We start from the raw sequence: 14362 nt of genomic DNA on the forward strand, positions 1-14362 counted from the left end.
TTTTAAGGATACAATTTTGAAACTAATAGTATGTAGAAGAAATTTTCGAGAGCTTGAGAAAATGCTTGTATTTTGTTTCAGAGTATGTTTCACGCTGAATTTAAGGCCAGAAAACAGAGGTGAGGGAATTATTTCGCTTCGAACTGCCGGAGACATCAGTCTCCCGCGAGATCGTTCCAGGAAAGGTGCAACTTCGACAATGCGAGGTCTTATTGTGCCACAAGGTCATAATAATCCACCAGCTATCATACCACTTACGCACTCGAGAGCTTCTCGAGAAAGTGGAGACTACGCGAGTAGCGACGTCCAGGTAAGTTCGCATAAAGAAATCCCTTTCGAAAGACATTGCATATAGTCTTATCACAGCAACAAATGGTGTGAACTCTAAGGCGACATTCAAGCACTTTATACATATATGTAGCTCGCGATAACGCAAATGGTATTCTTAAGCACTCTTCGTGAAGCAGTTCATGAAATTTTTATTTTAGAGGCAAATTCAAAGGATTCTGGTAAAATATTGTACAAGAAATTTTTTCCTATATTACAGTATTTTAAACAATATAAAATTTACATATTTGTGTTACAACTGGTTTAATAGCATCAAAAGATTGTATATATTCCTCTTGTACTTTATTACATACTATGAGAGATGTATTATTAACATATTAGTAAATATATGACATAGAACTATAACGCTTTAAAATCAAATATTGCTAGAACATTAAGTAAAATGAAGAAAGTTTTTATCAGTTATGAACAGATACGTAAATCGAATAAGACACGTATCAAACGATAGAGATTTATCTATTAATTTTGCTGTTTTACTACATACGAGTATATACGATTCGATAAATTTTCCTGTAGTAGCTTACTACGTATGTTAAATTTACTTTGCGTTTATTTCCAAATATTGACATCGTAGATATGTTGGAAATCTATCATAAAACAGAAATAAATCCACGTTTCAATATCACGTTCAATTCAAATTTTACGTGTCAGGGGAAATTATACGTCTAATAATATTATCTTCATTCTGTCTTTGTCATCGCTAAGAGATGTCAGAATCATTAATATTTACGCCGTATGGTGTTACATGAATCGTTCAGCTTTTAGAATGCAGCGTATGAATTTAAAACTGTCGACTGTGTCGGTGGGCACGAGAAACGAACAATAACTTATAAGAATGAAAATCAATATATTACATGTCAATTTTCAATGTTATCTAAATAGAGACACAAAATGGTGAAAAAATTCAGTTCCACACAAGATCATTTCAATATTCGCCAATTTCTAATATCGAGGTGTGATTACATTTTCCTAACCACTACCTTCTCGTTTACTTAATGAAACCGAGCCAGAACTGCATACCGTTCCATTTACTTCGCATACGCAATACCATTGTCGAAACTTACGGATAGGTTTCGAGCGTGGTGCTTTTACGCGAGCAGTACGTACACATCCAGGGAACAAGCATCAACATCTTGGAGTCTAGAATCGGAGATTTCTGCAGATTAGACGCATAGCTAAGCAGACGGGTCTAGTATTCATGAATATGGATTTTTCCTACCGGTTAGCTGTGCACCATCGAGGCTTTCGTCTTTAGTATGGTCTCGCTGGTACTATCTATTAACAAATCTGCCTCTCTTTCTCTCTCTCTCTCTCTCTCTCTCGCATTCACGTACAAATAGATAACTGTGTAAACTAACACAGTTATATGTGTATCTATGCGAATCAAACGATACGTCCCGTCCTCGCAACACTCTTTTCGTTGAGTTCGCTTAACGAACCGAACATAACGAATTGGATGTTCTGAAATTTTGCAAATCGAATATTCCAAAACTGCAGATACCACTGTTTAAGTAAAAAATGCATTTAACGAAAAACATTCTTTTTCAGTAGGCTTTGGTACCTTTTGTGCGTATTTATTTTTACACAACTAAAGCTATGTTGGAATATTTTTCTTTGAATGGATATCAGATATTTTGTACTCAGTATTTTTGGTTATTATTGAATGTGGAATATGAAATATTGGGATTTGTGCAAAGGTAAAGAATAGGAAGGTGTTTTACAATATAATTAATTTTTATAATAACCTCGCAGAGATTGTAGCTTTACAAATTTAATTTATTGCAAAGAATTTGATCTACGCAGTTTCTTAGATTTCCCTCAAATTGTATTAACATGTAACATTTAATTTAAAGTGTTACCTATTCTTATGAATTTATCGTTAATTTTCTCCCATTTCAATGAATGCATTACGAATTATGAATTTCAATCTTTTATCTTCATCTCAACCAAACTGTTTTCCAACAAACTTTTTGCTGGTAAAGTTGGCTCACAAGTGGTTCATCTTGACCTCCTTATTGTTGACGTCCATCGCTGCATTTGTACAGCACAATATTGTAATTAAAAAAACCCACTTTATTGATATTGCTTAATATTATTAGTATTATAATAAAAAATCCAATTTTTTTATTGTTAATACAGGTCAATTATCTATTTATCATCGTAACTAATTTATAAGTTTATACTATTAAATTAATGAATTTGAGTTGTGATTAACTTTAAGCAGAATCCTTGGGATGAATAATCTGACCGTGGAAGCGGAATATGTAGCTCCTGTTTCCTATTCTGACATCTAGGCAGAACTGACAACCTCATTCTCTATTTCTTTCCATACATATACTCATACATTGACACGCCGAATACTAAGTGTATCATTAATTCATGTAGATATGCGTAGCCTGCAGTTGCTATCTACTTGTGTAACATGCAATTTCTTTTTATTAGTGTACTAAATGGTCGCCACGGTTTTACTGCTTTAAACAATGCAACTACACTTTCTTACAAGCAACTTCGGTAAATCATGCAAATTAGAGGTATTAAATAAAAATGCAACAAGCCATTAGGAATCATTTTCTCACTTCATAATCATTTGTACAAAATGGATTTCTCATGTGTGTAATTGTTTACCTTTTCCTGTAAGAAAATATTATTTCTATTTAATTCAAACGTTTTAGGAGTGACTTGTGCTAATCATTTAAACAAAATATGAAGATTTCTCATACCCTTTTAGGATTAAAACAACCTCTTATCATACTGTAATTTTTCCATGCTCCTGGGAATTGTTTTCGAACTTAATTTAGCTTCCGTCTTTAAAAAAGATTACTTTTGTCATTTGTTCAGTGAACTCTTTGAATAACATCTAAGCATTTAAAAGTCTGACATATTCGAAATCCAAACAATCGATTGCCGTGTGATTTCTTAATAATTCTGTTACTGTCAAAGTATTGGATCTTTACCGAATCATCGCAATAATCAGTGCTGTGTATAGTACTAGTATTATTGTTATAAATAATAGAAGTATTATACGAAGACAAGAATAACGCACGAAACATTTGACAATGATTATCAAATTGGCTTAATCTATCAAGAATGATAATTCTATATCATGTTTATAGCTACTTACAATTTATCACGTAAGATTTCACAAGAACTTATGCAACGCCTGTAAGATCTCTTTTCATATCAAATTTAACGTTTTTAGTTTCTACCAACGAGACAAAGTAAAATTTGAGTGTGTTTCAATGGAAAAGAAAGTTTTTTCATACGAAGACTAATTGACAGCAGTGCTTCATGAACTTCACGGTGAATGGCTGAGAATGCAATTTTCAGAAATTTAATTCAAAGTTTTGGAACATCTAGTGCGCTGCTCTCAGTTTCTGCTACGTATTAAGGTGTCTTATCGCAAGTTGTACGGCCCTACGATATTAACAATATATCAGGAGTTTGTACATAAAGGCATACTTTCAATTCACAAGAGAATGCTTTATCTTAAGTTTTCCTTGGGGCATGTTTCGATGGAAATTTGATACATTTTATTTTTTGCTATTATAATACTTTAAAGTGATTAGGTTTTCACACTTCTACATGTACATGTAATACGTCAATTATATTTTTACACGAAGATTATTTTAATAAAAAACAGTTACCTCTAAAAGTGTTTTGCGGTTTGAAATAATGTTTTAATAAAATAAAATATTTTCATGCAATTGAAGAAATTAAAAATTGAATAATTTGTATAAATATCAAAATGTCAAAATGCTGGATGAATTTTATACAACTGCGACTCAAAAAGTCAAGAGTCCGATCGTTCTAAAAATCTATAAAACGTTTGTTGGTGTTATCAGCACAGTTTTTTACGTTCTCTCGCGGAATTTAAAACATTGAATTCAGGTCCACCAATCCCTTCCATTTTCTTCTTTAAAATCACAACAGCGTTGCTTACATAATGAACCAACTTATGTTTCAAATTATGTTTTGACTCTATTGAATAGTTAGTATTTCTATAATTCTAAATAAAATTGATAACGATTAATTTAAATCAATTAAAATAATTCACGAAATAATATTAAATGATTAGTTTAAATAAAACTCTTCTTAAAAGCAATAAATAAATTCAAAGATAATAAAAGAAATCTCCAAGAGAATAGGTAACTTACTAAAATTGGAAAATTTCAATATTAATACTAATCGGGATACATCGAATGGATAAAATAAACCGACACAAACAATTTAAATGTGACCTAACTTCATCTTCTACGAAGCTCATGGCATGCACATCTTTTGGGCTGACCCTCGTATATGCACGTATAGCAACTACTTTATTATATTCACGACACATACTGTAACACGTTTTGCTGTACTACTCGATCTACATTTATATATTACATGGTATCTTTTCACGTTTGATTTTGAACTAGCATTTTTTCTTTCCATAACGACTCTTGATCTCCTCTTTCTCTAACGAGCATTTTACGTGCTACTAGACAAAAATAGAGCCCGCTTCTCCTTTTACATATCCATGAATTAGAACTGTCTCTGCGAGTATCAACATTTTAGAGCCGGAGTAGCGGCGAGGAAGGACTATCGCCGAGCCAAAGCAGCGACTACGAGGATCAAGAAGAACTCGAGAATCAACACTCGGCCGCCGTACACACAGTACGTGACATATACAAGTCCTCCTTTCACAAAAGTGTCTCCTTTCTCTCGAATTTTCTGTCCTTTGTCGTTTCATTCTTTTTTTTTTTTGCATCAGTATGTTTGCATGATCCGTGGCTGTACTTAGAACGAGTGTTTAAATGTACGGTACATAACACTAACCAGCGATGTTTATTCTTGCTGAACTGATGCATGTTCAAGGGGTTTGTAGAAAAGGATGATTTGTTCGTTATCCGTTTTTAGTTATTTTAGGGAAGATTATTTTGTAGTAATTATTCTTTCTTTCTTGTTTGGTTTTATATTGGTTAATGGACTGTGATTAATTATTCGAATTCATGTACTTATGAATATGATTAACACTAGAACTACCAAAATAGCGAGAAGGGTTAATACGTAAATATATTTTAGATTTTTGTGTAAAGAATTATAGAAGTGTATATTTGGGGATTCGAATAATTTTTGATAAAATATACGGATTTCGATTACTTTGGTGCAAATTTAATCGGCAGTTCTAGTGTTAAAAGCATTATAATAAGCATTTCACATTGAATGTTTTATATATTTATCTACTAATCTACTAATTAATAAGGGGATCAATGACGCGAAGTACTCTGCAGAAGATAATTCAACATTATGTATGATCAAACAATATTTAAATAAATATTAAACTATTTGTTATAATATGTTTAAAAATATAAATTGTTATTATGTCGTAAGTAATTTAGAAGAAAATTCTTATTGAACAAGTTGAAATAAATTTTGAATTCTGAAATTCAACCATATCACCAATATGAAACTTGGTCATTTTTAAGAATCAACAATTAAGAATGAATTGAATGGGTCAAAACGTCTATAAAAATGAAAATGAAACCGACATTATTTTTCTTTTAACTCAACATACTATAATTGTGGTTATTCTAATGTTTACTATACATAGACATCTAGGATAGTTCCTTCCTTAATTTCTTGTATCTTACCTATCCTCTAGGGTAAGTAATTTATTCACATTATTAATATTCATTTTCACTCATCTGGTTGATCTCTCGTACAACGCTTACATGGCAATAACATTTAGTCACGTTTGACTTCTCTGCAATAATTTTTGTAAAACACACGTTCGGTTTACTCTCTCCAAAAAAAAGTCACTTCCTTTTAAATCTCAAACCAGATCGGTGAAGTCGATATCAGTTCAAAGTAGAATCGATTGCATGCATGCTTTTGTCATTCGAATTCGTACTGTTTCATTGAATTACTTGCCAGATACACTTTAACCGAGTAGCTAGCGTTTCGTTAAAGACGTACACATATCGAAAAACACAAAAGTAGACGCTTTTGTACATTATCACCAAGATATACAGTTACACAAGTGCGTCTACTCCACCGACAAGTCGACAACGACGTCAGCTCGAGGTCCGTCAGACTCTGTGAATCTTCCACGGTCGTGCCTTACGCATAATCGTTGCATGTTCTCAGTATCACAGAACGATCTCGTTCGAATCACGAAAAAGGATCCAGATCTCAGTCCCTGTTGTAAAAAGATTTCATTGACAGACTTTGCATCGATCATCGAGGAACTACGCGAAACGAACTGCCTAGAATTCGTAACGTATGGCCGAGTAAGGTGCGTTTAGATCAAACGAGCAAAGACACAGAGAGAGAGCGTCTGATTGTGCTCGTTTAGTTAAATGGTCGTTGAGCAATCTGTTCGTAAACTGATTTACACCAGAAGAGCTAAGAATACGTTCTTTTCATATTATTATTCGACCACTGGTTATATAAAAGTACATGTGTCTTTTTTTCTATTGATATGTTGTGTGCTCCATCGGGTATAGAATTTTTTGTAAAAAGTAATTATAAATCGAAATATAGAAATTTGATATATATGTGTACATAAAATAGCGTTCGATAGTACTTCGACAAGAGATGTAACTCAAATAAATGAGTAAAGAGTTTATATAATTCAAAAGAATCATATAAAATGTATACGGGCATTTCCGTGCAATCCGAAATGAAGTGGGAAAGTAAAAATATGGAAAAGACATATCTTTATACGATCTATACAAAATATGTTAATGTGGATGTTAATATGCTGTCATACGTTACCATATCATGAGAAAAGCAAAATGCTAAAATTAATCTTCGTTTCTCCATAACTCCAAAAGTACGCTATTTAATATCTCATATCCGATAAAAGAAAGAAAAAAAAAAAAAAGAAAAAAGAAGAAGAAACGGGCATTCGTTGCGTGTAAGTCTTCGACCTAATTCACTTATTACCATTGTGAAGTTCCTCTTTTCATTTCCATCGATATAAGCAAAAAGTCGGAACGATGTTCATTATTTTTCAATATTATGCAATCGTTCGTTAAAATTTCCAGTCGGAAGCTAGTGCTTTACTTGAGGGCGATACGAGGGCGGGGATCGCAGGACGAGCACGAAATTTGAGGCACGACGTGCAACGGAAGATTTCAAGGTTGCGTCAGGACCGCACATCATCCGAGGCGTTCCCGTGCAGCGCGAGCAGCGTGGAAAGTCTCCCAAGCGGAAGTGGCTCGAGCACGCAGGCACTTGTGCGTGCAGGAAGCAATCACAGCTCGATATCCTGCGAAGACAGGGATGCTATCAGTCCAACGTCTATCGGGCCTGTACTTTGCAGAGCCAGGGCTCTGGTCGATTATACGCCTAGCCCTTATGACAAGGAAGCACTAAAGTTTAAGGTTTGTTTGCAAACTATTATCACAAATGACTTAGCCGTTACAGAAATTTACATTGCTTATTTCTATATTATAGTATAATTTCTATACAGGTAGCTTTTATAATCTTATGCTAGTAATTTTTCAAATATAAAATGTATTCATGTCATTATATCTTGGACTATGGATGTTCATGAATTTTTAGGAACAAAATTCTTTACACAACGTATATAATTTGCAAAAATGTATAAAATGTCTAATGTAGAGCTTTTAATATGGTATTTATAGGTTTTATTATGCTAACATCCGCGGTCCAATTATATTTGTTATTTTATTATAATAAAAATTCGAGCATATCTGGGGTTATTTAAGAGAAAAAGAAATTTACAGTTGAGTGATTTTGTAGGAATACATCATAATATTCATTCTATATACACGCAAATATTCATGATACACAATAACTCTCAGATTAGTTTAATCACAGACATGTTTGCATGTGCGCTCCTCTATGTCTGTGATTGATACGAATCCTTGAACAAGCACGTATTCATGAATTATATCTGAATTAATTTGTTTAATTTAAATGGGTTTCAAGTAATCAATTATTGCGTGATCAAAGTATTATAACGCATTATGTTAAATCGCCATATATATTAAATAGCACTATGTAGTATCATTTCACTATTGTTCAAAATCTTGACATTTGACACTTTCGTGATGCAAATGTACAATATTTTAATGCAAATAATAGATTAGACTCAATTAAAACTAAAATGGACACTTCAAATGAGCAGTTTATTACTTGTCCCTTATTTTGTTCATTATGTTCATTTCCACGCCCTAAGAATGTATTAATGAGTAAGTATTGATAATAAATAAACCCAAAGATTGCATTCGATATAAAACTCACAATAATTATTTGTAACTGTCAAATGCACACATTGGATAGTAAAACCTCCAACACTGTTTTACTTTCCTCGATTTTTCTCTTATTTTGAGTCGTAGAATCTCCGTCACCCTACTTGTACCACGATTTAGAATCCACGATATATATTTTTATTTTTATATCTTTATATCATAAAACACCGAATCGATGATAACGTATAATGTAGAACTCAACTTTTTATGAGACAGAAATATTCATGAAACTCTTTTTCTGACAATACATACGTTCTTTACGAATAAACTTTCGTACAGAACATATGAAATAACTACTTCAATATGAATAAACTTACAGTAGAATTCCATTTATTCCAACGAAATGTTAATTCGTCTCCAATTAAATGATCTTCTATTTATTGCACCCAGTTATCCAAACGTGAGCTATTATTATGCATATAAAGAAAAAAATCATAGATACTTAGTTGCAATCAGATATATTTGTCTGCCAATGGTTTCGACTTATATGCAGTGACTATATAAAGTATTTATACATACTCTTACTTTCCCATGAAGTGTTTTTTAGGTTCCACATATCATTTTCATAGTATCAAATGTTTGTAATGATCCAAAGGTACTACTAACCGATATGAAATTTATTATAATCGGATCGAATTAATTGGCAAATAGATGCAATAATAAATGCACTGGGGCGGAGGGGGGGATATTTTTTGCAACTACTGTAGATACGGAACATATTTTTACCAAAGTAGCAAAACCAGCTGAAACACGCATATTGATCAACTATAGATCGCACCATATACGTACACCCTAGAAAAGAGTCCCTGCCAGAACTAGAAAGTATCGTTACTGCCAGAACTCGACGCTTACCTCCTCGTGAAAACAAACCCTTATTTCTCTTTTCCTCGATATTCCTTAGTCCTACATGACTTCACGATAATACCAGCTAGTGCGAACAGAAATACAAAGCGTCGAATCTGTTGGTTTCTTCGAATTAGAAGGCGCAAGAGTTCTCAGTGTTTTCTCACGTGGAAAGCACCAAGCAAATTGCAACACGGTTTTTGTTGCAGAAGGGAGACATCATCGACGTGGTACAAATGAACAAGAGCGGCCTATGGAAGGGTGTTTTGCACAACAGGATAGGCCACTTCAAGTTCATAAACGTCGAGATACTAAACGACAGGGTTCCAAGGCGCGGCGAACCCGAAGGCCGGGGGAAGTGGGGCCAGAGGTATAGGCAGAAGCCTGGTTCCGTTCAAGAGCTCTTGCAGAGAATGAATCTTCAGGTAGAGAGCAATATCTTGCCACGGCTCGAACAAACTGATTCGCATTTGCATCGCTTCGAATGCAAAGCAGGGAACCTTGCTTTTATACGTTTCTTTATTTCCTGGACTTCTCTCTTTTCATCCATATCCAACCTTCGCCCGCCCGCTCCCCTCGTTTCTTGCGTGCACCTTTTATACCGCGTACAATACACAGCACCACTGAAACGTCGCGTGTTCCTTTTTTTCGTCGACACTTCCCTTTTTTATATCCATCTGTTTCTTTCCATCCTTATCTTACCTCATCGATTCCATGTTTTCTCCCCTTTCCTTGTTCCTCCTTTTTTATTGGTCGGTGTTTTTAGTGATAAATGTGTACGTTCTTTCCTCGTAAATGGTGATATGGGGGGTGTTAGGAGATTTGTATTGGCTTCGAGATTTAAATCTGGTACATTTTTAAGAGGATGTTACGTTGATTTTTAAAAAAATAAACGAGATGATTCAGATATAGTGGTTTTGTTTGGCAAAGAGTATAGTAGTATATCGCAAGGAGAATATGTGTGATTAAAACGTATTACATTCGCGAATATAGTAGTTTGTTGATGAATTAGATGTAGGAAGATTGGATTGGCTTCAAATTTCAAGTCCGGTCCATGTTTAAAAAGATGTCACGTTTGGTTTAAGAACGGTACGAAATGATTAAAACATAATACTTTTAGTGAAAACGGTATAGTGCATCGCAATAAGAATATATGTCATTAAAATATAAATATATATAATATATATGGGCTGGCAGCATTATTTTCCATTTAGTGGAAAAAATATATATAAAATATCAAAACATGTATATAGTATACTAATAATAATATATAACAATAGTAGTATAGTATGCATATCATAAATCTTATAATAGCTTAATTTTTAAATGTAAATAGTTTAAAGAAACAGTATTGTCCTGTTTCAGACAAAGACATTGATTAAATAAGACAAACTAAAAATATTGAAATGTTGAATAATGTGTTTTCCAGGAACACATTCCAGTATTTGTATTTAACGGATACGAGGATTTGGAGCTCTTCAGGGAAATTGAGGCTGCGGATCTTGATTACTTGCGCATACATCAGCCAGAACATCGCGCGAAGATACTCACAGCTGTGCAACTATTAAATGACCTTCAATGTGAGTTATTATATCAGATCGTTTAAATTTTTTATTTTTGTAGATCGTGTTTTTATTTTATATTTATTTATTTATTTCTTTATTTATACAAGGACACGCACCATTATTTTCCAATGAAGCGTTTCATAATCATCAGGCTTCATATACTTTATTTTCGTAGTACGAAATTTTTCTAGCCGTACTGAATGATACAGAACTTAACATACTTCGACTTAAATGTAAATCCTACAATAAATACTTTTCGTAGCTGCTGTATAATAGATAACAAAGTACACCATCGCCACATCTCTCACTAGATAATTTACTTCTCCTCGCTAACTCATCATTAATTCATGCACTTCGTCCAAAATCAGACATTACTCCGACCTAATCCAAAGTCACTTACCCCGATCACTTACGACTACACCCGTACTTTGGCCACTTCTAAACGCGCAAAACCAAAGGTAAAATCCGAAACTGTAAGTTGGTTTTTGTTCTGTCCTAATAGCCGGAAGCGAAGGCGATTTAGCTTCGAGCTCGGAGGGCGACGAGGTGAGTCGACTGGTCTTAACCTCTGGCCAGACATCCGGCCATTGTTCACCGTTTAATCGCCGCCAGTTCCCGCGGGACTCCGGTTGTTACGACGCTCACAAGAATTCTACCAGTCGACGAACCGTAAGCCCGGAATCGACCACGACTACCAAGCTGCCCAGAGAGAACAATCTCGACGCTACAGCATCCACGAAGAACGTCAGCGGTGTCAGCACAGAAGGGAGCACTGTTTCCGATAGCAAGGACGACTTTCATCCTAACATACCAATTACTAGCAACGTAACCAGCCAGAAGGAGGGCCAGTTCGACAAATCGCCGTTGCTCCGTAGCGGCAACGTCCGGTTCATTGCGAAGAGAGGGAATTTCGGCGAAACGGTGGTGATAGAGGATACTTGCGAGAGCGGGCAGAAACTCGGCGGCATGGTGAAGTATGTGGTTGGCAGCGGTGACCTTGGCCTCGAAGGTACCGGCAATATCACCGGTTTGGGCCAGAGGGGTTGCCTCAGTGAGAAGTCCAGCGATTCCGGTGTTAGCTCATCCAGCATCAGCTCGGCTCCGCCACCAAGAGATAAAGTTCTCGCCAATGTTGCGTCGGACTCACCTACCAAGAATTTTAGTAATTTCACCAGGGCATCACCGACTTCCCAGCCAGCTACCAATAAGAGTCAAAGCGGTGAGACTAGTTACCAGTAGAGCGCAATACGAGTGAAGTTCGAACGAGACTTATAGAAATTTCCTTTTGCCTTCATACTTTGCACTCTTACGTGTTTCTGTAAATTTCCATTCGCAAATTATTGATGCACTTACGCGCCGTTTCACGCGGAATTTGGACGAACTTTATACATCAACGCGACTGTACAATGGCGACTGGAGAGAGTTCTTCTGCCGCGTCATAAGTACTCTACACTTAATAGGGGTTAGGATATTCGACACGAGTTTAGATAGGTGGACTGATAGCAAATATACCATAAAAAACAATTTTGGTATCAGAATTCTTTGTAGGTTCGAATGTTCTGATGAGTATTCGAAGATATATGGAGATAATTATTGAAAGTATGTGGAGTAAGTACAATGTATTAGTAGAATACAATAGAAAGATTGGTATATCGGTACGTCTTGTTTTAGCTCGTTTGATAAGTTGTAGCTTTCCTGTAATATACCGAAGCTATTGTAAAAGATAATAATTATCTATCTAAAATCCGGTTTCAATTAATCAACCTGGTTGTAAGGAAGCTACCCGATGCAAACGATTTCACTTGAAAGGGGATTTTAAGTCAAACAAAAATTCACACTGATTGAAAGATTTCAAGTTACTACTTATATGTCAGGTAATTTGATGTTACAACTTGAATTTAAGCAACTCGACTAATCTCATCGAAGCTTAGAGGAGAAATCTTTGCAGAAAGGTGAATTGTTGAAGCTTATTGAATATAACTGATTGATTATGATCTGAATGATTGAATATGACTGATTGATGATGAGATTGATTATGTAATAATATTTAACATTTTAATTGATTTATCAAGCGAAGATTTATATCGGAAAGCATGAAAATGGTTGTAATTGAAAAACGAGCTTAAACGCAAGATGTATGATTCGTATATGAATCTTTTTATTGTTTTGCTTGAAATCAGCGATATAATGCTGCTCGACGTCCAATATATTCCGTGAATGATGCAGTGCAGGGTTTCTTTCGTTTTCATTCGAGCTTCGAGTCGAAAGAAATAGCACGGTGCTTCGCTAACTTTTATTGCCTTATCGATTCTTTGTCCTCGTTACTTTATAATCAAAAGTCTGCCGCACTGCTCGCCTTCTTAAACGAGAATTTCAACTTTGTTTCGATATTAGATTAGAATATTACGTGATTATTCTCGTTCTGAATTTTCATAACTCTCATTATCGACGAAAAAAATATAAAAAGACAAAATGGGACAAAAAGAAAACTTAAGCATCTTTGACGAGAAAAGTGAGCAAAGTGTTTCGACGTTTGTACTTGTACGTGAATGGAAAGAATTTGGCAGTAATGTTCGACAGGAAACAAATGAAATGCTTGCCATGTCACTGCCAGTCATTTCATGATCTCGTCTATCGTTTTCGACGCTCGTATAATTACTAATAATAATATTGTGATAAGATTGCATTTACGTCTAAATAATTTGTAAATAGGTAAAAATATGCAATAGAAAGATTCGTCTTTGCAATTTGTATACAATACTAAGCTACGAGAACAGAGACTAAAGGAGATGTTTAAACGAGAAAAGACACGTTGATCCGTCGATCCTACTCGACGTTGGGCTTTAGTCAGCTATTTAATCTTTTTCTATAAGAAGTGGCTGATTATTAGCCAGAAACATCTAGATTAAAGACTGCCAACACAATTTAAACTTTCCCATGGGGTATGGTGTTCATTCATTTTTTTCTATGTTCGAGTTTGACTTACTTTAATGCCATAAGAAAGCTAAGTGATAATCGTAATGATCTGTCGTTAAATGTTATAATTTAGAAACTTTTTTTTATTGCCAGTTTTATATATATATATAATATTAAAAAAAGCTACTATATATATATATATATATATATATATATATATATATATATATATATGCTTTTTTTTAACTAGAAAATATTTGAAATTCGAGTGTAATCAAGTTGGGTAAAATAGTGGAGTATTAGGTACTTACAAAATTTAAATGACATTTTTTCTTCCTTCAATTAAATTTTCTAATTTTTATAATAATGATAATAATAGTAATAATATTTTGTTGTAAATTGTATAGCTTCTTCTTCTTCTTATCTCAA

The 14362-nt window shown here is 34.3% G+C and overlaps 1 protein-coding gene across 2 annotated transcripts in view; it reads left to right on the top strand.

Annotated features, from left to right (window-relative positions):
• The window catches only part of LOC117204838, an 85743-nt gene extending 71687 nt beyond the window's left edge, over positions 1-14056 (top strand). Inside the window, exons 9-14 of one of the 2 annotated variants that reach the window (XM_033442621.1) lie at positions 82-310; positions 4903-5001; positions 7377-7715; positions 9662-9877; positions 10882-11032; positions 11520-14056. In XM_033442621.1, the coding sequence (XP_033298512.1) occupies positions 82-310; positions 4903-5001; positions 7377-7715; positions 9662-9877; positions 10882-11032; positions 11520-12256 (1771 nt within the window). In that variant the 3' untranslated portion in view covers positions 12257-14056. The remainder of the gene's footprint in view (positions 1-81; positions 311-4902; positions 5002-7376; positions 7716-9661; positions 9878-10881; positions 11033-11519) is intronic. The other variant, XM_033442623.1, reaches the window with a different exon arrangement.
• The last annotated feature ends 306 nt before the right edge of the window (positions 14057-14362 follow it).

The sequence above is a fragment of the Bombus bifarius genome, unplaced genomic scaffold, assembly GCF_011952205.1.
Source record: "Bombus bifarius isolate JDL3187 unplaced genomic scaffold, Bbif_JDL3187 scf7180000007984, whole genome shotgun sequence".
Lineage (NCBI taxonomy): Eukaryota > Metazoa > Arthropoda > Insecta > Hymenoptera > Apidae > Bombus > Bombus bifarius.